At 42.6% G+C, this 26,547-nt stretch overlaps 1 protein-coding gene across 1 annotated transcript; it reads right to left on the reverse strand.

Moving 5' to 3' along the window:
• Positions 1-352: 352 nt before the first annotated feature.
• fam214a (family with sequence similarity 214 member A) lies at positions 353-25,723 on the reverse strand. Its single transcript, XM_004067415.3, has 12 exons — positions 24,275-25,723; positions 9,191-9,375; positions 8,662-8,858; positions 7,253-7,378; positions 5,171-7,016; positions 4,691-4,816; positions 4,166-4,254; positions 2,734-2,830; positions 2,442-2,600; positions 2,267-2,335; positions 1,726-1,925; positions 353-1,649 (listed from the first exon to the last, which is right to left on the reverse strand). Exons 1-12 carry the CDS (start codon positions 24,303-24,305, stop codon positions 1,496-1,498), a joined length of 3,279 nt encoding a protein of 1,092 aa, XP_004067463.2. The 5' UTR covers positions 24,306-25,723; the 3' UTR covers positions 353-1,495.
• Positions 25,724-26,547: the final 824 nt, after the last annotated feature.

Raw genomic sequence — 26,547 nt, forward strand, 5'->3', positions numbered from 1 at the left:
GGCCATGGAGCCTCAGGTTGCAGAACCCTGACTTAAAACAAAGCAGTAAATAAGGATGTAAACTTAAAGTATTTCTAGTGTTTTGTTCAATGAGACATGGGTGCCATGATTAAATCCAGGGCTACTGGCTAAAAAGCAACAATCACACTCCCACACATCTCGGTCATTCGTAAAATAGATGCAAACATTTCAGTCCTCCTTCATTTCCTTTTTGACTCAGTTTTTGTGAAAGTGTTTATAAAGTTCTGTCAGACCAGCTCTGTTTTAATATTTCTACCTTAAAAAGCAGAAAGAAAAGAAGAAAAAAAACAGGAAAAAACAAAATAAAATAAAAAAACACCAGGAGACAAAACAGATTTTCAAGATTGCTTTAGAAGATATATAGATATATTTTTTAAGATTCGAATATTGATGTCAAAAATACATACTATGATATACAGTTTGCACTACATCTTCTTAGCATGACAGACGTCACAAGAAGTAACTGAAATATTATTTTAAATATTAAATAAACTTATGGTAAGTAAACAGAATGAATGTGTAAACCATAAACTATTGTTACACTTTCTATTGCAACACTTCCAATAAAGTGGTTTTGTAACAGTACAAAAGTATTAGAATATGACTATTTTTTTGTTTCAGTTCCAGTTAGAATGGAAAAAAAGGATCCACAGTGCACTTCTGATGCTTTGATGCTTTTGTGTGAATCTACAGTGATTGCTTGTTCAACTTCTTTAGTGGTCCAAGGCATGGGTCATGCCACAGCCTGCACCCGGCTCCCCTTTTTCACGTGCCCCCTTGACTCCCACCTAAGCGAATTTTTGGGGTCAGGCAACAGAGTTTACTTTCAGCCCGTCAATCTAATATGCAGGAAAACCAAATCTCCCCCGTTCAAAGAAATCTGAAGTCATTACCTCCACACAAAAAAACACTAAGGGCAATGAATTAAATCATGCAGAAATTAATAGAAATTTGACAATTATTAGGTCCAATTGTCATTGTCATTTTGGCCAACAAAGCTAAATAAAAGCAATTCCTTTGTATAGATTTTAGTTGATGACAGGTGGCTGGTCTCTACTCTCACACCAGAGATTATTGGGGAAACACACAACAGAAAGAAAAATAGAAAGAAAAAGAAAAAAAGCTTTATAATTTGGTAAGAAAATCTTGACGGGGTTCACAAACATTTGAACTTATTTGCATTCTTTTACCCAGTCCCAGAATTGATCTAAAGCCTTGTTAAAAGAGAACAAGGCTCACATCTCACAAGTCTCTCTGGCTCTTAGCTGACCCCTTTTTCTCAGTTCTAGGTGACAGAGCTGATGGCTGAAGTTTCTACAAACAGGTAAGGAAGGGGTTTTTGACTGTAGTCCTTGAACCTCGTCTCTTTTCAACAAAAGCCACAATCTGATGGGCTGAAGAAGAGTCTGTCGCTGGTTTTGAGGGGCGACTGAAGCTTTCGCAATGGTGGAGGAGGGAGGGAAGGCGTTGGACTTCAACAGCGAGATGAGAATGGCGGGTCCATGGGGGTCTCTGTGAAGGATTGAAGTTCGTAGGCAGCACCGCTGTCCACCTCCATGGACTTCCTGGAAAACAGCAGACGGATGTCCCGATGGAGGTAGATCTTTCCAGACTTAGAGCTCTGAAACCTGAAACAGAAAAAAGAATAGGAGGGGGAAATGAAGTCACACCAGGATATTTTAAATCAAGAAGCAACCCACTCACCTCAGATGAACAAGGTAGCGTAGGGTGCGCCCTTGGCCCAGGGTGAGGGCCCTCTTGCTTGTCGGGTTGTTTGGGTCGCGGCGGACTGGAACCGAAAAAGTTCTCTGGCGCAGGAAGGTCTGGTGGCCAGCTGGCATGGCTCGTAAATCGTACATCACCACAAACATCTTTACCACCGTCTTGTTAGGGTTAAATAAGGTCTGAGGGGTTCAACCAAAAATAAATATTGCAGGGTTTAGACACAGTGATCTGACTGCCATAAAACATAAAGCCTCCTAAAATCACCATCAATGTGAGCATATTAATCGAAATGTCAAAGAGAATTAAGAGAAGTCAAAACTGTAGATGTACAAGCAGCAACATTTTAATATTTTCTTAAAATCTGTTTGTTTCTAGAAGGACCACTAGGAGTCTCCATTTCCCTTTGGTACTTGATGTTATCTATTCTTTGTTCTCTGTTTGCACTGGTACTCCAGCACTGCAAGGAAAAGCATTTTTTTCCCCACAACAATTCTGCAACTGTGTAAGAAGAATTCCTAACCACTTGAATGGTTCCTGATGGAGGTACACGGTAGCCCCTTTTTCCCAGGGACTCCAGATTTATCACACCCTGTGAGAAAACGTGAGAATCACGACGTCACAAACAGGCACGCAAAAGGGCGCTCACACACAGTTTTCAAGACAAGGCAAGAGATTCTGCGAAGGGGTGCTCTCACCATATACGGGGAGGGGGCATTGTCATCAGAGACGCTGTAGAAGGACACGTCCACAGGCAGGGTCAGGTGGCTGGGGCAGAAGGACCCACTGGCTCCAACCTCTGCTGTGAAACCTTCCACTGTTCCTAAAGGCTCGAGACGGTAGTTCAGCACGCACTCCTGATGAAAAACAATAATGATTACGATTAATCTTCTAGAAATCCAAAACACAGGACACTATTTCTCTGAAAGAGTCATAAAGTGATAACTTTTTGTAGCTATAACCCAAGCTTTTGGCCAAAAAAAAAAGTACCTCAAAGTTTCCCAGCAAGCTAAGACTGGCAGGTGGAGCGCTGATGCTGAACAGCTGCTGTGACTCATCTGTACAGCCTTCGCTCTTCAGACACACCCTGAGGGGTTAAACGGAACATGCATCGTCAGCTGGTTCTCAGGCGTGTGGTGGAACAGCCTCTTTTGAAGCTGTCTTTCAAGGCAAGCCTTCCTGTTGCATCTGAAAAGACCTGTATCTCTAGTAAAACCTAATAACCTCAGACTGACTCATCTGTATGTAAACAGCAAAGCTCTGAGCCAGGGGGCGGGACCCCAAAAAACACACAAGTTTGTGTGGTAACTTGCCACAACTTAAATAAAGGAAAAGATTCTCTTACTGCTTATTTAGTCAAGTCAAATTATAATGCTAAACTTCTCAAGTGTCTGCTTCATAAGGAGCAGCAGCACACTTCCACCCACGCCACATGTGTAGGCATGAATCTCTTAATGCTTACTGCAGCTCAGTTCCAGCAGACCTACAGCTGATGACAACAAACCTCTCTTTGTCTGCCATTAAAGTCCGTTTTTCTCTGACACTTCTACAAGCACAAAGAGTCAACACTTGAGTTTAAAACCACAAATAAAACTGAATTTGCAATAACTCTAGGAGAAATAATCAATTTTGTGAACTCGTACAGTGAATTCACAGAAAACGTTCCTGCTATTCATGTAATTGTTAAGACAAAATGCATTCAACCATCTCCTATGTTTTATATGTAGGAGAGTATATGTCGCAATAATGTGCAAACATGTGAGAACATACTACACAGCAGAAACGTTTACTTTTTCCAGTTTTATCTCTTTTTTTGATTAGTATATAATGTTTTTTTGGGAGCTGCTGGGCTGATTATCCAAAAACTTTCCTTATATCTTTTGCCATCACAACTTTACAATTGGGACTCTGCATCTCCCAAAATATTTTTATAGTTTTGAACTTATTCAAAAAGAGGATGCATCAAATATTTCAAGACATAATTTAAACCTAATTTATGATCAAATGAATGCACCAAAGCTTTTCTTATCTCCTCTCTAATTTCTCCATTTTAAAATATGGATTTCATTCATTGGATAGGTTTATTTGTGGGTACTTAATACAACGTTAAATTATTATTGTTAGTTTCAAAGTAATTATTTTACAAAAACCTTAAAAACCCTAAAAATGAGATGTTCTTGACCAACATGATACAGTGTAAATGTTCCAATATATTGTAAGACGAAAGTGGGTTTCAAGGCTGAAATTCAAAATCCAATAGAGCCAAATATGAACAGATAATAGAAGGGGTAAATGTTTAACCAGAACTGTTGGTTCTTTGTAAGTGATATGAAAATGCATTAAGACCCGAGGATTCCCGCCCTTAGAACAAACTGAGCTTTGCAGTGACGGTAACAGATCGCCTAGGTGAGAAAGTGAGTACCTTTTCCCAGAAGCCCAAGGCAAACCCTTGCAGCCATTCTGAGAGATGTCCAGGTCAAAATAACCTGTTTGATTTTTCCTTTGAGGAACCTGCAGCAGACACACAGAACTTAATTAAACCGCTGTCAATTGGTCACAGACAGAAAAGAAAATTACGTTCCGTTCAATCTGAATCACAGAACCAATAGCTAATAAAGGATGCCTTTTAGTTTCCATCATGTATGGTATATGTGGAGCCCTTCAGGACGCTTGATGTCACATGGGGGTAAAAGTGATAAGAAGACATGAAATTGAGAGGATAAAATTCAAGGCTGCAACAATGAGTTTGCTGAGAAGCACATCAGTCTGCTGCATTTCACCCGGCAGAGTTTGCACGTGTGCCTGTGTGTACATTAACTAACTGCTTACTTAGTGACTCAAAAGTAATAAAACCAACTAACAGATAATCCAGTCTCCTTATGACAAACATTAACAACGCAAATGTTGGTGAAAAGGAAGTGAGAGCATCTGCCTGTGAGCTCCTTACGGGGCTGGAGAGCAGCGGAAGGCCGGTGTAAGGGTGGAACGCCTTGGTTGCTGTGGCGTCTAATGAGTGGCGGTTCTGCTTCTTCCAGCTGTTGCAGGGACGCAGAGGGGATGAGGTGTGAGGGTGCTGATGAAAAGATGAAGACAGCTTGTCAGAGATAGAATTTCCTTTTTTTAACGTCAAATACTGCAGCACTGGAAAAAATGTCACTGTTAAAAACATTTTCACTCAAAGATATGTAGAAATATTGAAGATACCTAGGAAATTAAGAAAACAGTTTGACATTATTATGTGTGTGTCTTTTTTCTGACAAACTAAGGCAATTGTATTTTTTTTGTGTAATAGGTTTCTTGTTTTATTACTTTAACTCAGAGATTGAAAGGAGACTAAAGATTTTATCCATTAAAGGACAAGTTAAAAAAGAGTAGTTAAAAAAGAGCTGTCAGTGAGGATTTAAGAACACAAACAGAAAGGCCTTACGGGGGTAGCAGGTGGGGTCATGGCTGGGCTGGACGTCCGGGAGTACCCAGGATCCAGCGGGGCCCGGTTCTCATCGTGGAAGGCAGAAGCTTGGGCTTCCTCACAGTTCTGTGTCTGGGACTGAGGCTTGGTGTGGTCGTGGCTTCCGTTACAGTTTATGGCTGGGCTGGTGTCTTTGTGATTCCTGCTAAACATCTGGGCATGGCGTGGGCGTTCCTCCAGCACAGGGGAGGCAGGGGGGGTTTCATGGCTGCTGGCTGTCCTGATTCTGAGTTTTTCCGGAGGGGAAGCACGTAAACATTGACCAGCCTTGGTGTGGGACTGGCTGCAGAGTGAGGCTTCTTCAAGTGTAAACTGAGCACCATTGTGGGCCTGGGCTGAATTGTATTCGGTCCCGGGTCCGACTTGGGGCTTATCTGTGCAAATAGGCGCATTTGAGGCGGCGTTGTGCGTGCCGCCTCTTTGAAGTTCGTGGCTAGATATGTGGCCGTTTGTGTAGCCGTTGCTGGCAGTGTGTGATGCAGGTGGGCTGTGTGTGGGGTGGGAGTATGTGCGGACTGTGTGTGTGACTGTGGTTGTGTGCATCTGGTGCAGAGGGCTGCCGCTTCTGCTGTTCCCAGGGGACAGAGATGGGACAGACAGCCTCTCCTGGATGAGCCTGGTAATGTCTTGCACTGCCTGTGCAATGAGGGAGCTGTCTCTGTCCCTTTCCTTCTTCTCTTTCAGTCTGGTCCTCTCCTTCTCTCCATTTCTCTCCTCCTCTCGGTCTCTCGTCTCTGTCATCTTCAGCTTCCTGCAGGCTGCTGGTTTAGGGGACAAGCTTTCTCGTTTGGCAAATGTTTCAGTCACAGGTGTGTTGAAAGGTGAGGGCCGCACATGTCCAACAAACTCGTAGGGCGGGCCCTCAGGCTCTTTGGTCTTCCCGGCAGCAATGTTGTCATAGTTGCCGCCCCACGTGGATTTGGGAGGGTTATCGGAGGTAAACAGGCCAGGTGGGAGAGGTGGTGCAGTTGGATCACAGAAGTTAAGCCTCTGCGCGATGCGGGCAATCACTTCCTGTCTCTCCTGCAGCAGGGAGCCTATCAGAGGGTTTGTCTCAGTCGCAGCTGGCCTCGGGGAGGGGCAGCGGGGCGGCTCGGTCACGGACAAATTTTTAAAAGCTCTGAGGGCATCAGGGATGGAACCTGTCGTCTTTTCTCCAAGGTTGGTACCAGAACCATAGTCCTCGACTTGTGCTGGGTCAGAAATACCATTGAAGGCAGAGTACAACCACTTTCCTGCTTTAGTTGTTGGAAGCGGGGTGGGGGAGTGTGAGGGTGTCTGTGGGCGAGAGGGTCTGTGGAACAGTGGCGAACCCTGACGTGGGGGGGCGCTGACATGTGGAAGCTCGCCGTTCTGATATGCGTGGCTTTCACCAGGATCCTGGGCTTTCTTGCTGTAAGGATGCGGCACAGCCCTGTGGGAGGGGCTGTTTATAGGGATGCTGTTGATGGGAAGGTTAGGAATAGGTACACCACTGTGGAGAAGGCCAGACATGGAGGTGGAGCTCTTACTATACAGATTAGAATTGTGGTGGGGGTTCTCTTTGCTGGGGTCCAGGCTCTTTCGGAGAGAGGGCAGGCCCCCACGGCTGTTGAAGTTAGGGCTCAAGCTGGGGGTCTTGCTGTAAAGGGAAGGCAGGTTGGCGTGGATGCTGCAGGCCAGTTTGGGGTAGGTGGGTTGTCTGGGAAGTGACTGGACACGAACTTGCAGCGCGACGTTGTGGGACACGTTGGGAACGGGGAAAATGTGTTCGGATGGGGACTGAGTGAACTGCCACACCAAATCCTCTTCAGCGGCACTGATCCTGTTAATAAGCAACAGCAAGATTCAGCAAACAAGGAAGGGCAAATGTTCACTTTTTGAAAATTGCTGTGACTTTTCACTGCTGCAAAAATAGAGAATGACAGGGGGAAAAATGCATCCGTGTTTACACTTCAAATAAATTGAGGCTGATATAGTTTCCAGATACAGTACTTCCGAATCCTTGGTTGACTGTAAGGCTCTAAAGCCATGGCAGCGCCAGCGTGTGTTGACTCTTACCTATACAGGATGTTTCTGGGGACGATGCCATGGGAGGCACTGAGCCAAGCGCTGAGCTGGGAAAAGAAGACGTAGGAGCGAACAGCCAATAGCAGGGTTTTCTCCTCGATGAAACGATCACCACTCCTATTAAAAAAAAACACAAACGGAAAGAAAAGAAGTGTGCCAGTGTGTCAGGTTAATGCGAAAATGGTCAGGGGATGAGATTCTTTTTTTTTTTTCTCTGAACACAAGAGTAGAAAATGGGACAATCTGTCAGGCCAACAAACCCCGTCACAGAAATGTGCTTTTCAGGTGTGGGAATGTGTATCACTGAATGAACAGCAGGTGGAAAAGGCTGTTTTATTGTGTTTAGACGCTGATCGGCTCTGTTGCCAGATCCCCCATCAATGACGAAGAAGGACACCCTCATTCCCTTTATTAAGTTTCTACAGTCATACGTCAGGAGTGTCGCAACACATACACAAATCGCATAAACAAATAAATTTGAATTGAAATTGAAATTGAATAAACAGTGCAAGAACTTCTTTTAGGAAACTTAAATCTACGTTCACGCCAGGCTCGGAAACATGCATTAAAGCAACTGCTTCCTAAGAAAAGCCTATGTAAGCACGCCTATGTGCACGTTTTGGGCTTCTGCGTGTCCAAACTCACGATCACACGTCACTACGTCAGTTTTAAAGTCCAATTTCAGGCTCCTTCGGGCATTGAACGTGCGTTGAAAGTTAAACTACTTGAACTTTGAACAATCAGGGACTCTGATTTGGTAATGACGTAGGGCGTGGCATGCTTTTGAATTCACAGAAGTAGCAACAGTTTGAAAATTGATCAGGAAGGAGAAATTAATAATTGTGGTTAGTGTCCGGCTGGAAATATTTGCCAACAAGTCATTTCATTTATCGGAATAGAGCTGTGAAAGAAAAAACCTGGAGCAAGATTCAAGAGATTTTTACCGCTAACAGCAGTGTTCAAGAGCGGCGTTCAACGTCACATGTTTACGTAGCATAACACTCACCAACACCAGTAATGGAAGCCCAACCACCTCAGCTTCAGACTGAGCAACACCTTAGATCATTTCTCCAAGTCCTAAACATGGATTCATTTGAACTGCCTAAACAAGCCTCAGAGGACTATAAGAGGTAAAGTGTAAAGATGGATTATTGTCTTTGTGTTGTGAAAAGTACTAATATTAAATACAAATAACATTGTTGCGGCATCAAAGCGCATAACATGAGTTGGACAACTTTAGCCTAGTTGAGGCAGTTCTAAAACTCTTTACAGTCCTTTTAAAGTTTGGGTGTGATAAAACTTTGAGGATTTTGAATAGAATTGCATGAAAACAGTGCAGTGTTTGTTTGTACTCCATCCATGTGCTACTTTAGGAAAACTGTAACATATTTCTGCCTTACTGTCTTGGAACCGGTTGTAAGGTCCATCTCTCCAACAGCAGAGCATCTTGTTTGATGACTGGGTCACTGATGGGGTCGCTTGGGGGGCACTCATCGCCATAGCAACAGTCTGGCAGCAGCATGACCTCGATCATGATGGGGATGTTGTTCCTCCACAGCAGGATCACCTCAGAACGTGTTCGCCTTGCTTGACGACACTGGACAAACACGCGGCCGCGGACAAAGGTGGAGACAAAGGTTGGAGCGTGTTAGAGAATGACAATGAGGCCCGCATATGTTCTGCAGCAACACAGACGGAACTAAGAAATTATTGGAGTTTAGATTAGTTTTAAAGAACTTAAAGTTACTTTTTTCCCCATTTTTATACTTTGCCACACAAATATGAGTGGAACTTTAATCTCCTTTAGGATTATAAATCTGGTAAAATTCCAGAGATTCTGCTTAACAGTAACAAGATAAGAGTGGGCCGTCTTCCATTTTGAACGGCTAGGAAAACTGTGTTCACTGATGTTTGTGCAGGTGCAGCTACCTGGGGCAATTTGTCGCTGCATTCATGCTTGTGAAGAGGCGGCATGGCTGACTGGGCTGGCGGACAGTGCAGACCCTCAGTCCTGCCCTTTACAGAGTATTCTGGTGTCCTTCCCTCTGTGATGAGCAAGGTCAGAAACACCAGGAACTCCTCTGCATCGTACTCGAAAAACTCCTCTGTTGCATCTAGAAAAGATAAAGCAGAGGGAGGGTCAACACATTTGGAACAAAGGCACAAAGGAAAGAAGTACATTAGGAAAAGAACAACAGGCACGGATTTGTTTATGCTGCAGCTGATCTTATATGACAATGGAGCCCAATGTTTTTCCATACTTTTGTTAAGCAGATGTGGGGTTTTTTTTACCGTGGCTCAAGAGGCTTGTTAGGAGACGGGGCGCGGGGGAATGACACAACTTTTCCAGTTTGGCTGCTACAGGGAAATATATTTAGACTATCCATCTCAGCTAACAGCTGACCGTTTCCCCTCTTCTATGCAGCGCACCAACAGTAAAGCATAAGCTGTGTCTGCTGACAAAACCTCTACAGAACATAAACAAAAACAACCAGCCAAGCCAAGAAGGAAAGTGGGGCGTTTGCTGCTCTGTGCTCCACCAACCTTGCCACTGTGGTGTGGGTGGGGCCTGCAGGTCAGCGATGGGCTGAAAATTGCTTCCTGATTAAAAATAGGCAATTCCCCTCTGACTTTACTAAATTTAACAGCACCACATACATAAGTGCTTTTGACAGGGGGGGGTTCTGGCTCCACCAGGCCACTCTACACCCCACCAGCACACCGAAAAGCTGACTTTACAGCGGGCTGCAAGACAAATATTTGAGATACATGGCTGTAATTTGCAGCTGCGCCACAACAAAATCCCATCATTTTTGTCAAAATTGGAGCTTAGATCTTAGCAAAAGAGCGGGGTATTTTTAGACGACTGAAGCGCCCCTCTTTGCTTTCAATCTCCTTCCCTCCTCCAGAGAAACCTCCCGTAATCCCACAAGAGGTCAGATGATGCACAGCAGCACAGGAGGGGAAAAGAATCATGGCTTTTTTGACTGAAGCTTTTACGCTGCCACCTCCTGATTTCTGGATGTTTACATCGTTGAATCAATCAACCAAAATGATGGATGGAGGTTTTTTTTCTTCTTCCCCCTCAGGTAGTCAATGCAAACAGGAGTGTGGATGCAGACAAAGCCCCGGAGAGCAAGGCTGAGAGGAGCAGCGTCCGTGTCAGCTGGCTCTGCAGGGTTGTGCGTGCGCTGCTGTCATCAGGCCAGTCACGCACATTCTTTTGAGGGAACTCCTCCTACATCCCTGTGAGCTGCAGCTGAAGGCGAAGAGACGCAATCCAACACAAAACGTGAGGAAGGAGCGATGGAGAGGATATTCTGTTGGCCAGCTGTAGGCTGAATGAATGCAGGATAAAAGGCGGAGAGGGAAGGAAAGCGGGAGAGTGCTTACACTCAGGGACAAAAGTCCTTTGCTTCATGGGCTTTCATCCGATGGTCGGAACATAGTAAGACAAGTGCCGATGGAAAAGGAGCCAAAAGGAGGAGCTAAAGGGGGTGTTTATAAATATATAAACAATGCTCAACATTCAAGGTTGTAGTCAGTCACCTTTACATGACAGCACTGGAAATAGTGGGCTTTAACAGGCTTATTTGCATCTAAGGTTTCATGCTCCCAGCCTGTGATGGAAAGAGCTCCTGCTCCTGAGGCAAGAGGGATTTGGGGTAAAGGTAACACGCCCTGACAAAGGCAGCGCTGCAGGGTCAAAGGAGGCACGGAGGGAGGAGAAAACCTAGAAGAGCAAAAGCTCATGATGTGCCTGCCCTTCCATGCAAGAAAACACAAAAGCTCCAACTCATGTGTGCACAGAGCACTTGTTTTGATGAGAAGCACGCCCAGGAACACAGCTGGCAAAAAGATGCCTGTTGGCTCACAAACAGAGACACATGGCAAGCAAGCGCATTCACAAAAAACATACAGTGCAACAAAGGACTAGTTATGGTGGCTTTAGTCAAGGGGCCCAGCCTTGGTATGCTTAGATCAGAGCTGCCATTCTTTAAGGAACTGTCTGAATAGAAGCATTCCTGTGAGGCCTACACACAGAAACACAAAGAGAGTTTCAACAGGAGATCAAGATGAAGAACAATGCAGAAAGACAAGGGGGCAGAAAAGATGTATGTGAGGTAGGAGCCTGGGAGCTGCTATAGGTCCAAATATGCATTATCAGTGTATCTGTGACGGATGCAAATCTGTAACCTATAACAGCTCAGTTTTATATTGCATTAGTTGCAGGACTTTATCATGCAAACAGTAATAAAGTGTTGGCTTGGCTCTTTCTTGTAATTTTTTTACATCTTAGATCCAAGAGGCGCCATCAAAATAAAAAGAACAGATTACGAAATGCAAACTAAAACATTTCAGTGAGGAAATCCTAATCAGACTTACAGCCAGTGTTTAAGTAAGGAGCTTTTCTGATGCATTTCAGCACAAAATAACCCAGAATCAAAGAACACAAACACACGAGTGTTTGTTGTGCCATCCAGTTACTGTGTGATGTGTGTTATGCAACAGGTCAGACTAAGATCCAGTCGTCATTATTAAACCTGTGACTGCCTGCCACCAAGTACAGCTGGAGTCCCGTCTACAGATTGCTAGGCTGGACAAACGCACACGCGCACATACACACACGCACACACCTCTCAGCTGTCTCTGCGACCTGAGGCCAGCGGATCAGTGCAGAGTCACGTGGGATGGAAAAGGCCTCCAGGACGGAGCAGAGAGGTCAGCCTCCAAAGCCAAGCAAGCCAAATCTTCAGCACAAACACCAACACGCACACCCACATGATTCATCTATGTGTAAGGCGTGCCAAATAGGCAAATACATTTTTAATAAAAATCACATTTGTTATTATTTTTCATTTGCTGCCTCCCACAACATAGTAAGATTTCGCTGCGCCAGCAGATGAGTGATTAAGAGCCACTTCGAATGGATGGAGCTGGAATCGATTTCTACATCCAGAACTCAGTAGTGTCGTCATTTTAACAGGGGCACAGATGGCAAAAGAGAGGGAGACGAGAGACGCACACAAAAAAGCAAGACACGCATTCAGATTAGATGATTCATTAATCCCGTCTCTGTGGCTGTACATTCACGGTGTGCCCGGCCGCGTTTCTTTGGCAAAAGCTGCCTGACTCCCTTACAAACAAACAGAGGCGCACACACTCCCAGCTAATTTGAATGCAGAGTGTGCAGGATCCATATGGACACCACTCCCTTCCTCCTCTGAAAAGCCAGTCCTGGGTGCTGCTTGCTATTCCGACATCACCTCATTTAAATACAAATTGCTTGCATTACTGACTAATCTGTATTCATTAGTTGACTGTTTTGCCTATAAATGTCAGAAAACAGCTCAGGGCACCTTCAATACTTTTGAAACACACCTATAAAGCTGAACTTCCTGACTAACAGGAACATCAAAACCTAATGGAAGAGACCTGAAACCAGCAACTTTTTTTTAAGTATTTACATTTCAGGCTGTTCGATTCCCATATTTTTCCTTTTCTTCTTGCAGACCAAGTTTTATTCTATATGCACATATATTCTGACACTTCAGCAGAACAACTACGCAAAAATACCATAAAATGATAAAAAGTTAGACACTTAAGAAGTGTGGGTTATTGACGATGCTGATCCCATCGATCAACAACGATGAGGCTGCAATAGGCTGTGGAATCAGGATCCTCTTCCTTCACATGGTCCTGTCCTTTCACCGCTGCTTTGCAGCCCTAATGCTGCGTCCCCAAAGCAAAGGAAAAAAAATGAAAGATTTTCTTGATAGACTTTGTCTTATGAAAGGAAAACTCCAATAAATCCTCCTGCAGCTCGGTCAAGAGTGAACTGTAACATTTTGACCCTAAAACAAGGTTTGCTGCAGGCGTGCTGACGGCAGATTTTGATCCAACTGCTCCTTAAAGCTGAAGACAATTTCTTTAATATACAGAGTATTAAAAAAAAAACTCAACCCATTTTATTTTTCATCAGAACTACCGGGCAGCATAGACAAAATAAGATATACATTTAACACACTTAACATTCTCATTCAGTTCTCAAAAGTCTTTTGAAGCCTGTTACTAATATGTAGGGCATTTCATTTCTAAGGGACTCTGCAGACTGGAGATAACCAGCCCGCTGAAAGGCTGCGCATAAATGCAATTTCTAGGCAGCGGGCTGCCGGGCTCACTGAGGTGTGTCAGCTCAACACACAATGATATCTAGCCATGTTTAAATGGAACCAAAGAGAGAAGTTCAACCTTCCAGCAAATTCCCTTTTCTCATTAGGCGTGGTGCCAGATGTCCTCAATGGAAACAATTCAAAGTAAAGGCTGTTTGTCTATGCACCTCCATCACAGGGAGAATCACAACTGCATGTGCTCGGTGCATTTGTCTCACCCTTTAAAAGGCACGATTCCTCCGTTCTTTCCATTCAAGGAAAATGTCTTCAGACATTCAGATTTCCTAAAAACGAATGGATGAGACCTTTTAAAACCACTGAAGGTACAAATGAATGGCAATGCCTCAAGGTGGGGGTGCATCTTCTTGGAGGGGGCAGGTCTTGGGGGTCGGGCCTGCTTTGCAAGGTTGACTCTCAGTCCCTGCAGTCGGAGCCTCCAGCAGGGGACATTGATAGATTAGAGAAAGCAGCATTAACATGCCACAGCCTTCCAGCGAGTCGGTCCTAGGAAGGGATGTAAGCACCGTTCTGAGAAAAATAAATAAAAAGTCTACTGGGGTTGAATAAATTCAATTTCCAGCCAACAACATGGAAGGATCAGACTTTCATGAAGTATACTGTACGAAAAGCTTTAATAATGGGGCTGTTGGTGACCCATTTCCTCCTAAATCTTTTTGAAAAGGCTAAAATAAGAATTTCAGGATTAATCAAGACATATAATGATTATCACCTTTTAATATTTTGATTTGTATTTTAGAAAAAAAACTATCACCTGTCATTTAAATTACAAATTAGAATAGAAGAAAAGATGAGTAATGTATGAGACATAGGAAAACAGATATACATCACAGCAAAACACTTACATCCAGATAAATAAACATACGAACACATTCACATATATACAAATGGTTTAAACCGAGTCAAAGTGAGAGATTACACTCACTGTTCTTCCATGCTAAATCTCCTTATGGCAGCACCAAGTGAATCAAATATAGATACAGCTTGGTAGGCCTCATTTTCTGTTTGATTTTTAAGTGTAGATTTCTGTACTTGTGGCCAATGATCTGGTTATTTTGCCATAAATGAGACTTCAGCAAATCTCCCCTTTAAATACACATACATTTCACAAAAACATGGCACAAGCATTTTAAGAGAATTTATGATAATCCTTAAATCCTAGAATCTACAATTTTGCCATCAAACTATTATTAATGCATTTCCAAATGTGGAAATGTTCCGGTACAAAGAGGTGGTGCATTTTGGGAGTCAGCAGCCCTGGCAGGAGCAGCTCCGACACCATGGGAATAGTTTGCAATGACGTTTTTTTTCTGCTTCATTGCCAGTTCTGCAAGATGACCAACTATATTTAGAAAGCTGATATCCTGCAAGATCATCTAAACCGTGTCTGCTTTTTCTTACACACGTGACACAGTACAAAGGCTTACTTGTGTTTTCTCTACTCTTACAGCTGTTTCACGTGGGAGTGGGCCTCTGTGCGCATTATAACAAAACAATAGCCATAAGACAGAATCGTGATTTATGTGGCTTACTGTAAGTTAATCTGCTAGACTGTAACAACACCTGGTCATTATTTTTGCATTTTTTATACAATTCTTTACTCTTGTATTAGGTAAATAAAAAGTTTTTCTTTGCCGATCACCAAGAAACCCACTGACTTTGCAAGAAATGCATGATTTTCTGTTACTATCTGACATTTGACCACAAAGTTCACCACTAACTTAGGAAGCAGCACTACTGAAAAACATAACAAATCGATGCATGAACATCTGCAAACTCCCACACTTTGGGCAAACATGTTTTTCTTCATCACTTCAGCCAGTACCTTGAGCTTCACCGCTACAAACTGAAACATAACAGGGGTGTTGTGACCAAATAGGAAGTGACCTCGGTGTTCTTTCTGGCTGACTGACTTGGGACTAAAGGACAGCAGTGATCAATGATCACAAGTGTTTGCCAGGGAAGACGGGGAGGAAAAAAAAGAGTAAGTGTTACCAAGGCAACACAGACACGTGTTAAACATTCCCATCACGGTGATTGAAGAGTGTCTGTTTTGTAGGAATGAGCAGCCCCTGTTTGCAACAGAGAATTCTGACTTAATGTCGATGCATTTCAGAGGAATTACAGCTCACACGCTGACTGTTTCCAAACGGATTTGTTGATCTCTGAAACCACATCTTTGCATGTGAACACGTCTGTTGGCTTCTCAGCTGTTGGGTGTTGTGCTGAGCTCAGACTATGAACCAATAGCTGATGTCAGTCTTGTATCAACAGGAGCATGGCAGGGCTTTTGTTCCACAGCTCTGCCGAGGAGGGATACGGGTAGCAACGCTTCTTCTAACAGGGTCAGCAGTGTTTCCATAGAGTCTGATAACATGAGCAAAGCGGAGCTGCCAACTCACCTTTCCTGTTTTTGTCTGCTGTGTTCTGGAACATTTAAACATCAGCCTCAAGGGGATAAGGTCAAGGAACAGAAAATTAAATAAAGATATAAACCAGTTTACTTCACAAATACAACAAAAAGAACAACAAAAAAACACTTTTTGTGAATTTCTGCTTTTAAACAAGGTGATCTGATGTTTTAAGTTTTATCATTAAGCTGGTAGCCAGAAAATCTCCTCAATAAAGTTTGGACTTGGAACCAAAAGTGTGTTTAGCATCATAGTTCAAGAGTTTGACTTGAACAAAAACTTTTCCAGTTTCCTCCCACATGATTAACTAAATGCTTTGTGATGGGTGTGTGTTTGTGTGTCTGTGTGTCTCTGGTGCTCCCACCCTAACACAAAGGGGCAGATTCACAGCAGACATAGTAACAAGCTGTGATTGGCTGAGGGATGTTATTACAGTTGGAGCTGAAAAGAAACTCCTCTCTGGTTTCCTGAACTCGGTTGACATTATTCTCCCACTCCCAAGAACCAAACCATCACTCGGCCTGAACTGACAAAACTTCTGTTTTTTTTATCATTCCCATTATCTGGAGCCAGGAGCTGAGCTGTTGATTATCAGCTGAGCCACTCGCATACCGCGAAAGTCACGTGGCAAACAAGGTCTGGGGGGAAAAACAAACAAAAAGCCATCATGTGGCAGAGGTTGGCCCAGGGATGCTCCTCACATAAACTTAACTAAACAAGATCAAGATTTATTTGTTTTTACCCTCTATCTAAACTATTTAGAGCATTTTATAAGAATGCACCTTTCAAAAACTGGCAGAAACTTGGTTTGCAACTTCATAATTGAGTTTTTTTATAGGTGACTACTGTATGAGGGGGCACCAGGAACAATGGGACTGTTTCCTGGTTAGGTAACCATGGATCAGAGGGTAAAGAGAGTCTATAGGATTTAAATGAAATAAAACGGAAAACCAGCTTATTTCATAGCACAACAAATAAACGGAATCAGTAAAGTCTGGGGACAAAGCCTTTCTCATTTAATGGTAAACAGTCAAAATATGAGTCAACTGAAAGCCAAATGAGTCCAAAAGTATCTGGTTTAGTAATGACATGCAGTATTCATCTTCACAAACCATAGCAACTAAAGTCCTTCAGTAAGTTACTCAAATGCTTTATTATTCAAGCCAGACCCTCCAGGGGAAAATGCAGAACAGTAGTGGTTAAAGCACAGCCACACAGGTGTGTTTACTTTTTTTACCCTTTGACAGGCGATCTTTTTGAGGTTTAATTTAGTTTATTAAGTGGGGTCCTAAAAGTCCACAATAATTCAGACAGGAGTGGTCCTTTCCAAAGTCCATCTTTAACTAATTCCAGTTACACAATACAGGCTGAAGGGGAGTGAGTTCAGCTCTACTGGATAGGGTGGGAAAAGTGGAAATTACTGATCCCAGTGCAACCAGACCTGCTTGTTTAGGTTGATCAGAAAAAAATGCTGGTTCTTTGCAAAGTCCACAGCAGGATTAGGGAATAATCCACTCTTAGGAAGTTTTTAGCAAAAATTATTTAACTGATAAACAAGGATTATAGTAAAAAGGAAAGATCTTAACGTCTTTTCTTGAAAATGAAATGGATTTCAGTTTCACCTCACTAGCATTTAAAGGTTGTGCTAAAAAAAAAAAGTACACACTAGGGCAGTAGGGCAACCCAGCTTCTTTCTGTAACCAGAGCCATGCTGTCCAATGCATAACCTATGCTTAGCTTCAGAGGCCAACTTCAAGAAAGTGGAATGCAATCTGAACAACCCAAGCAGTACAGCTCCAGAAGAAAGTCAAAAATAGTCTGTTGTGTCAGAGATAAGCTGGTTAGTTTACATGCTGGATAGTTAAAATTAAAGTCTCATCAAGGCTGCAGCAGAAAATTCCTTAAATTACTTTAGCCAGAAAGTGATTTATAAGCAACATAGAGCCAATATTTCATGAATGTCTAAAAAAAACTAAAAGAGAAGCATTAATTCAGCTGAACAGGACAAACTGTCAGCTGGTTTGCTGTGAGCATGGAGCAACACAGGGGGTGATAAAGGAAATCAAATGACTCAGCACTGAGCCAGGTTGTTGACCTAAAAGATGAGACTGAGACAATGCAGAAAAGGAAAGAGGATAGTCATGGCGAGACTGAAATAAACTCCACTCTGCTGTTAATAAACAATGTCCCTGACGTCTCCACAAAGACTGCTTAGGGAGCCTGCAAACACCAAGAGAATAAGCTCTTTTTTTTTAATTGAAGAGCTGCTCTGATGTGACAGAACATGTCAAGCAGCGATTACGTCGATCACAGTCGGTGCTCGTTAGATCAGTTATATTACTGAGATTTAAAATCCCTGAAAAAACGTGTTCTTCCTGCTAATGTAGCATAATTGACTGTGTACATGTAAGGTGTAACATGTAAACTTGAAGCTGCATCACAGCGGCACACTGTGAACACTTGATAAGTACGTTGTATGTCAGCCCGATTACACTGCTGTTTGTGTAACACCCTTTCTAAGGACACGTGTGTACTGTCTGGTACCTGAACAACTGAAAGGAAACTGACAGATCTGTGCGGGAAACAGGTAGCCAACAACATATTAGAGTGCTTGACTAGTTCAGCCTGAGGCCATGTTAGTCAGCAATAATTAGATCTAAAAACAGAAGGGCAAAAAAAAAATGCAGCTTAGCTCGTAAGCCTTTAATAAAGAGCCTTGCTACAACCACAAACTTGTTTTTTAATCATTGTTCTATTATTGAAGGAGAAAAAAAAACATGATGGGAGGCTGAAACAATGTACTTTTATTCATCTGTCAATGACTTGGGCATCATATATAACAGGAATGTGTCAAGTGTTGAAGATGATTGACGCAAGTCCCAAACGAGACAGGCCTATTTTTAAAGTAGATAACAAAAATCCCTTTTGTGAGATATGGCTTCCAACTAAAGGCTCATCCTCTTCTGTTCTCAAATCCCTATGTGTCAAAGAAATCCTAATGTGCCTATCTGAGGAATGAAAATAATCATTGAAAGGTTGTTTGACTATATGAATCATTTTAAATTCTGACCACTTCCAATGAAGTGTCTATGCAAACGTGCGCATATAAGGGTTTCAGGCGTCCGCATTCAAAAGTCACATACATGCATCGCTGCACCAATTTTTAAGTTTGTTTTGGGGCTGAACGTACAAAATGCATGGAAATTAAGCGCAAGCTAAAAGTTAAATCAATCAGGGACTTGGATTTGGTAATGACGTATGGGTAGCTTCCTTCCAATATAAGGAAGTGCCAACTGTTTAACAAAATAAATAAATAAAATAAAATATCGACCATGAAGGACAAATCAATAATTGTGGTTTGTGCCCAGTCGCAACTAGGAGACACCAAGTCTTTCATAGATCAGAATAGAGCTGTGAAAGAAAAAGCCTGGAGCGAGATTCACCAGATTTGCGTCGCTTCAGCATTTAGCACCAAACCTCTTCCAACTGTGAGTACATACGCTACATACACTGCATACAAAGAGTGTACAAAAACCTTTGTTCAGCGTGTTCTTGAACGTGCCACATATACATGGTGTGTAACAGACTTTGAAGGAAATACAAGACAAAATGACAGGAGACAAACACACAAACGTTACTTCACATATTCAGGTTTCTAGTGTATGTTGCTAAAAAAGACCAGAATCTGTCATAAATATGAGAAACAGAACAAGCTTTCATATGTGAACTTTTCTGCAGAAACTGTTGATGCATGAAAGATGCATCCTAATTCTGGTTAAGTTGTGCAACATCAAGAAATCAGCCATTTTACAGATGGAACAGCACAGCATGCAGAGCACCTGGAACTCATTGATGTGTTCATATATCCCGAGAAGCCTTGTTTGCATGTTGAACCCACCCTTGTCCAGTCTGCTTTGCATTAACTTAATATGTTCCATGAAAGCAAGCTTTTGCATTTTACTTTCGAACAAAATCGGAATTTAAGTGAAAGTGGAATCCCACTAAAGATGCAGTGAAATGTCATAGGAGGTTAAATTCAGAGGCAAACAAACAGATATGTCCACTCCACCTCTTCAAAAATCCCCCCCACTATGAAAACTCACCAGGCCCAGATGGCTCTTCCTGTTACTGCAGTGCTGACTGCTGGTTGGCTCGGAGGCAGCAGGGGGGCGGGAGGATGTGGGAGGCCATGACATCACTGGCTGGCTCTGTGGCAGCAGAAATATGACCCGTGCTGCTGCTTAAGGCTTTGGACCGTCCAGCACAGAGACTGGACAGTGTTATTTTTATGCACTTGTTTAGTGTGTTAACAATAGCTCTTTGCTACAAGTGTCTATCTGCACGGACCCTGCAGCATTATTTCAGTAACTACAGCAAACGTCTTTAGCCTTATGTAAGAGCATTATGGAACTATACGGGGCTAGACATCCATATGTACTTAAAGTCAAAGCTGTAACCAGAGTGTGGATTGATCACTCACACACTCTGGATAGTATTTCACACTCCCAAGGTAAAAAAAAATGAATTTGATGCTAAACTTGAACCTTAATTCCAGCTCCACAACTGAGCTTCAATATCCATATATGGTATTACAATGGAGGCAGTGTTGCAATCGAATAAAAAAATACTGCGTGGATATGCAACTAGTTGCATTGAATTACATTCTTAGATTCAAACTTGCAAAAAAAAATTGATGTGAAAGAAAAAAACTTGAAATGCACGATTGACATAGGAGGACAAAAAGCCGTATGATGGAGAAAAAAAACGGACAAACGAGAACTGTGATTACAACTAACCAGAACAGAAGGGCAACGAGTTAATGATTCACTTAATGTCGGAAAGGTGACTAACATACAGATGGACTCCCAACTGTTGGAGAACAGCAAAACAAAGGGGAACAACTGTCTGGGAGGAGTCTTGCTGTGAGGGTAATTCACTGATGAGGAGGAGCCAACGATAGTAGAGGATTGGACAGGTGCTGCTCTGGATCCATGTGCTGTCTCGACTGTGTACTGTACTCTACTCTAAACAGTCTGAGACAATGCAACTGTAATCTAGCTGAAAGAGTATGGAAGGTATATGAAGTACCCGCTGGCACCAAGACGCCAAAATCTCACAGACTTCTATTGAGAAACAAACAGCTATTACATTCATCAAAATAGCCATTCTTACTCTGTTGCCTTTTTTCTTTTAACATGTTCTTGTTAATTTTTCCCCATTATTTTTTAATGTAGTGCAAGTTATTAAAGTTATAATGTGGCCAATCAGACGCCTCAATAAAAGTAGGTGGTACCTGCTGTTCGTATTGCGAAAAAAATGGCGACTGAATTGACCTTGTTTCGTTGTAGTTGGAAGTAAGACCTTTTCTGTGGGTGATGTTCCACTCAACATGCCTGGTTCTCATATAGTCAATGGCTAAAAGGTGGATGAATGCTAGAGTGTCTGTTCAACAACATCTTCATGGACTAATGACTAAAAACCATGAAACAAAACCAGGGGTGGGGGGGACTGCCACTAGCAGCAGGAGCTCTGCCATCTGACTCAGGTTCTCCAACATTACTCAGTCTGAGATCAGCACGGTGTATACAGTATGTCTAAAAGAAAAACAAAAATGAGAGATGAGGCACAAAGGAGCAAGAAACCAGTCATTCATGCTCACCCAGATTTCTATGTGATGTCAACATTTAATGATATGTTCACGAACAGCTGAGAACAATGAGCGTATTTTAGGGTGTAAACATCTCTATAGCAGTTTTGAGTCATGCGGTATGCAGGGAACGAAACAGAAAAAAAGTAAGTACGACTTTTAGAAATAGAAATGAGGCACCATTTACTAACGTGTATTTTTAACAGCCTGAAAGCGATTAAACCAAACTCATTTAGCAGGCGCAGTTTTCCAGAGCTCTTCTTTATGGTACTTGTAAAAGTTGTCACTTGAGCTACATGGGTCAACATTACAGCGCTCACAAGCACAGGCAGCAATCTGTTGCATACTCACTCACACTCCTCTTCTCTTCACACCCACACACACTTGTCCGTGCACAGACACACTGTCCTGACTCATATTCAAACTCACAGAAAAACATGGGGGTCAGATGACTCTGGTCAGGGCCTTGGGCAGGACAGAACTGCTGGTTCTTCTTTTACAGTAGGGGTAGGGGTTTACCAAATGTTCCAAAGAGAGGAAAAACACTCCACATTGGAAGGTTTTATCTGTTGGCATCAGCAGCTGCAGTGGGGTTTTTTTAGGACATGGACTGGTCCTTGGCTTTTCTTACAATGAAATTATAACTAATTCATTAACGTAAATCAAATTATTAAAGTGAAACATTTAGTTATGAAAAAGGATAACAACAAGCCAACAGCAACTGCTTTGTTCTCTGTTTTTTTTCCACCAACTAAAAGGACGATCAAGATCCCTTATAAGACCAGTCACACTGGTGGCTGACTGTATTGGATCATGTAACGGTGAACTCTGTCATTCATGCTAACACTTAAGCTCCACAGTAATAACAGTCAATAAACAACAGACCATCCGTGTGCAGACATGTCAAAAGACCTCTCAGCAAAGTCTGCATTGATATGATCTTACCAGGGTCTCCTATTGACATGACAACATTAGATAACACTGTCTGCACACATACAGTGGTATTTTACACATGCATATGTAGATAAGGTGTACATACAAAAGAATTTTTAATTAGAGTCCAGTGCCTAAAGAAGACCGTTCACTCTTTTAAGTTGGATGGTTTGTGTACACCCTAACAGAATGATTCCGTGTCGTGTTGTGAAATTCTTATACTTTTATGAAAAAAATATTTTGTACTTTGGTTTATGGCATATCTTAGGCACTGAAAAGCCTGATCTGACAGTAGAAGCATTTCAATAGAAAAGATGACAATCAAACTTTCTTTTGAGAAATCTCTTACAGACGATGAATTGTTCCAGGGTGATGACATCACAAGTAAACAACACCAAGGACAGGCGTTGTTTGTAGATGTATGGATATGCAGATGGATAGTCTTTGGTGTCGTCTGGTACGCATGTGACCACATTTCTAAATCAATGGGGATCTCATTGAAGGATTGACCTCACACCTTTGAACATCAGATGATTGAGATAACAAATACTCACTCGTGATACATTTAAGACTGAATGGTGAGCGACAACATGAACACTTAAGATGTGATCACCAAGGACACACAAGGACACTTCCTGCCTGGCCAACATGTGAGTTGTCAGTATTAGCTCCATCCCCCTCCTTTGAGATTCAACAAAGCTGGCCTCTTCAGCCCCACGGCTGTTAACCTGTGCTCTCTCCGACCAACTCTCCTCAGCAGTGTAAATCCCCTCTCCGAGGTGAGGCAACAGAAAAAGGCAGGAGAAGGCATCTGAGCAGTAAGCATTTTGGTATCTCCTCCACAAGAATGGCACAGTGTGTTCAAAACGACAATAGCACCACAGGGACTGCCTGTTTAAGCTCGGACGTACTGCAGTGGAGCAGGTTCTACTGGCACAGCCTTTCAAAATTAGAACATGACTGTGAGCTGACATGATGATAATCCATGAAGGGTAAAAAACTCTTCTTTAAAAAAAAATCTATTGGTTCATGTAGTCAGAAAATAACAGTTTTTCCTATATTTTGTGTTGTACACAATCACAGTTACAACTTCTAAAGAAAGTATCCTACAAATCAATCTGGTTGAGGGTTGAAGTCTGTCCAGAGCAGGCTTTTGTTGTGGAGTCTCTAATCTGGAGACGTCTGCTCGGATCAGTCAGCAGCTTCATAAGTTTGTGCGAACACACAAACAATGCCGTCTTATGGCAGCTAATCAATCATAAAGCCAATTGATTTGCACCCAGGTGGAGGTTATGCAAACCCGACTATCAGCCAAAGCAATGATGTTCAGGAAAATAATTCCATGCTGATGGAATATTATTGCAAGTCCAATATTTATTTAAAAAATGTATTTTTTTGTGTTCCTGCAGAGCTGTGCAGAAGATGCAGAAGAGTGTATTTTTTTTATTTTATTTTTGCCACAACAGGGTGGGTGTCAAGAACATTTTGCAGCAGAGAAAAAAAAGGAACAGAATGTAGCAGGAGAACAGCTTGCAGGTTAAATGTTAAGGGGAAAATAAACGTTGATAATTGTGTCAACACCCAAAACTAGAGCAGCAAATGTTTGTTGTCCATGCATGTCCTCATTTCCTCAGGTCAGGCTTTGTTAATTCACATAACCAGTGACCAGCCTGACCAGCTGTTACATAATTCTCTGGCAGGGTGCTTATCTCGGGAGAATGGGTAGAGCCGGCCGTCCAAAGCCCAGATATGGCCAGCTTGCCCACACATATCAGTAACCCCGCTGCCCAGCCCACACACGGCAGCGCTCCTGCCCTGCTTGCCCACCTACCTCGCTCGGGCTTCATGTTGTCCCGTGTCATCTGGCAGTCTTCCGGATCTCCTCCAGGAGCTTCTCTGTCTCTGACACCGAGTCGTGACAACAACACGGCGGTGTCTGGGCGCCCGAAGCCTCTGTGTGACGGTGACCTGCTGTATTAGCTGAGCAACAGTATCAGCTGCGTGTTGGTGCCAGCTGCTCCTACCCAACAACAAAGCGTTGCTTTGTTAACATGCTCCTGTCCGCGTCCATCTACTCTCACTGTTATTGTCCAACGGACGTACACAAAGACAGCTGACGGCGAATGCCTAACCGGGCAACTCGGTTGCTTGCGAGACAGAAACCAATCCGTTTACCGGCAATCTAACTAGCAGGTTGAACACTCTTGCGGCTCGTCTCGAATTCCAGCACCCGGATCAAAGCGGAGCCGCGATTCATGTCTGTATCCGGACCGGAGCGTGCTAACTCAGCAGAGCTAACTCGACCAACTAACCTTCCCGTCACTCACTGGACCGTCAACTGGCAACCCAGTTCCCCGACAACATCCCAACTCACGGCGTAGCAGAGCTCAGCTGCAGACGGTCGCTGAGGCTTTTATTTGTTTGTTTTGGCTACGACGAGGACATCGTCGTCATCGTCAGCGATAATAATGTTCTCTCAAAACGATGTCAAGCAGAGTCAATCCGCTTTTTTAAACACCCACAAAGCGTCAGGCGGCGCCATTTGACTCAGCAAGCAACCTGTGCCGACTTCGTTTTATGTTATTCATTAAAACTTTTCTCAAAGCGACAACAAAACAATCCGACTCTCTCTTCTTCTTCTCCTCCACGAGCGTTTCTTTCTCTGCGCCTAACGCGGCTAACTGTCGGTGTGAGGCAAAGACTGGCCACCGCACCGACTAAACGAGTTCGATACTGGCATTATTCAGGCGAAATGCAGATTAAAGGAACAGCCAGTCCCAGTGGTCGTGATGCTTCAGCCTGCCTCCCCTCCTCACTTCCCTCCCAGCCGCTTGTCAAAACAGATCAGTGCAGCACCAGTCACGTGTCCCGACAACAGCCGCACTCGTCACTTCCCTTGGTAGCCATAGCAACCGCCAACTTTAGAACTGTTCCAAAACATCAGCCAAAATACAGCTAAGACTGTAAATTAACATTGAGGTTCCTTTCTTAAAGTTTTAAGGTTTTAAATGCGATCAGCGAAGAAGACAACTGAGTCGAGAAAACAACAAACCAGGGATGGCTACTCTCTGTAATCTGATTGGTCGCTGGAGTACAGAACTCAGTCATGTGACTGATTTAAGCCCCCATCTTCCACAATTTTACGATTTAAAATCCCGATTTATGACAACCTAAACGAGATGTGCATAAGCAACACACCAAAAGTAATGTAAAAATAACATTATTCTGCCAAAATGGCCTTTGTTTTAATGTTTCTCTTGAGATAAGTATTATTTTTTTCATGTTTTCATTTTCGTTATTAAAGTTTGGGTTTATATATTCTTAAAAAGTGTTTTATTTCCTAAAGATAATGAAGTTGTAAAGCTCTCATTACATTTAAATGAGCTTGGAAGTTGTGCCAGTAAACGTGTAATTTGATCCTTGGCAAAAAAACAAAACAAAAAAAAAACTACACAAAAATAAATGTTTTACCTGTTGTGTGTCAAAGTATTGCAACATTTCTAAGAATAAAAATTAGTGTGAGATTTTGCAACACATGGAATATTACAAAAGAAAGGTTTGGTGTTAGGTTAAATTTGTCCTCAAACAAAAAGTCACATGATAAAAAACTAGGCCATCATCAGGACGTTAGACTTTGCTTGACACGTTCAAAAAGGAACTGTGTGCTGAGTTGTGAGGCGAGGTGAGGACAAATCAAAAAGTAACTTTTGTACCATTTCAAGTCTGTTGAACTATAAATTAACGTGACACTGGCAACCCAAATGAATGTGGGTCATAAAGTTGAAAACAGAGCAAACACCTACCGGTTGTTTTGTTATTTGACAGAAGCACAAAGTTTAAAATGTGTAAAAACAAAACTAAATATTGATCTGGCTGAGTCAGAGTTAGTTTTGTCCTCTGTCCATGCTGCTAACCAGATTCAAACATGCAAATCATAAAGATTCAGTTGTCCTTCAGGCGTAGATCTGTCTGAAAACTCAAAAAGCATATTTGCACCACTGGGTTAAGGAAAGAAAAGCATTTTTTGTATTTTATAAAAAAAAAAAAAACCCTCAGTGTTTACTTTGAGCCCAATTTAATAAGTTTACTGGTAAAACACAAAAT

The sequence above is a fragment of the Oryzias latipes genome, chromosome 3 (genome assembly GCF_002234675.1).
Source record: "Oryzias latipes chromosome 3, ASM223467v1".
Taxonomy (NCBI): Eukaryota; Metazoa; Chordata; class Actinopteri; order Beloniformes; family Adrianichthyidae; genus Oryzias; species Oryzias latipes.

What these genes read in the sequence shown, in the direction of transcription:
- fam214a (XM_004067415.3), bottom strand. Translation starts at nt 24,305, where the DNA reads ATGACACGGGACAACATGAAGCCCGAGCGAG. An exon ending in CAACATGAAGCCCGAGCGAG is followed by an intron (nt 9,376 to 24,274) that starts GTAGGTGGGCAA and finishes TATCTTTTCTAG; the next exon opens with ATGCAACAGAGGAGTTTTTC. An exon ending in ATGCCCCCTCCCCGTATATG is followed by an intron (nt 2,336 to 2,441) that starts GTGAGAGCACCC and finishes GTTTTCTCACAG; the next exon opens with GGTGTGATAAATCTGGAGTC.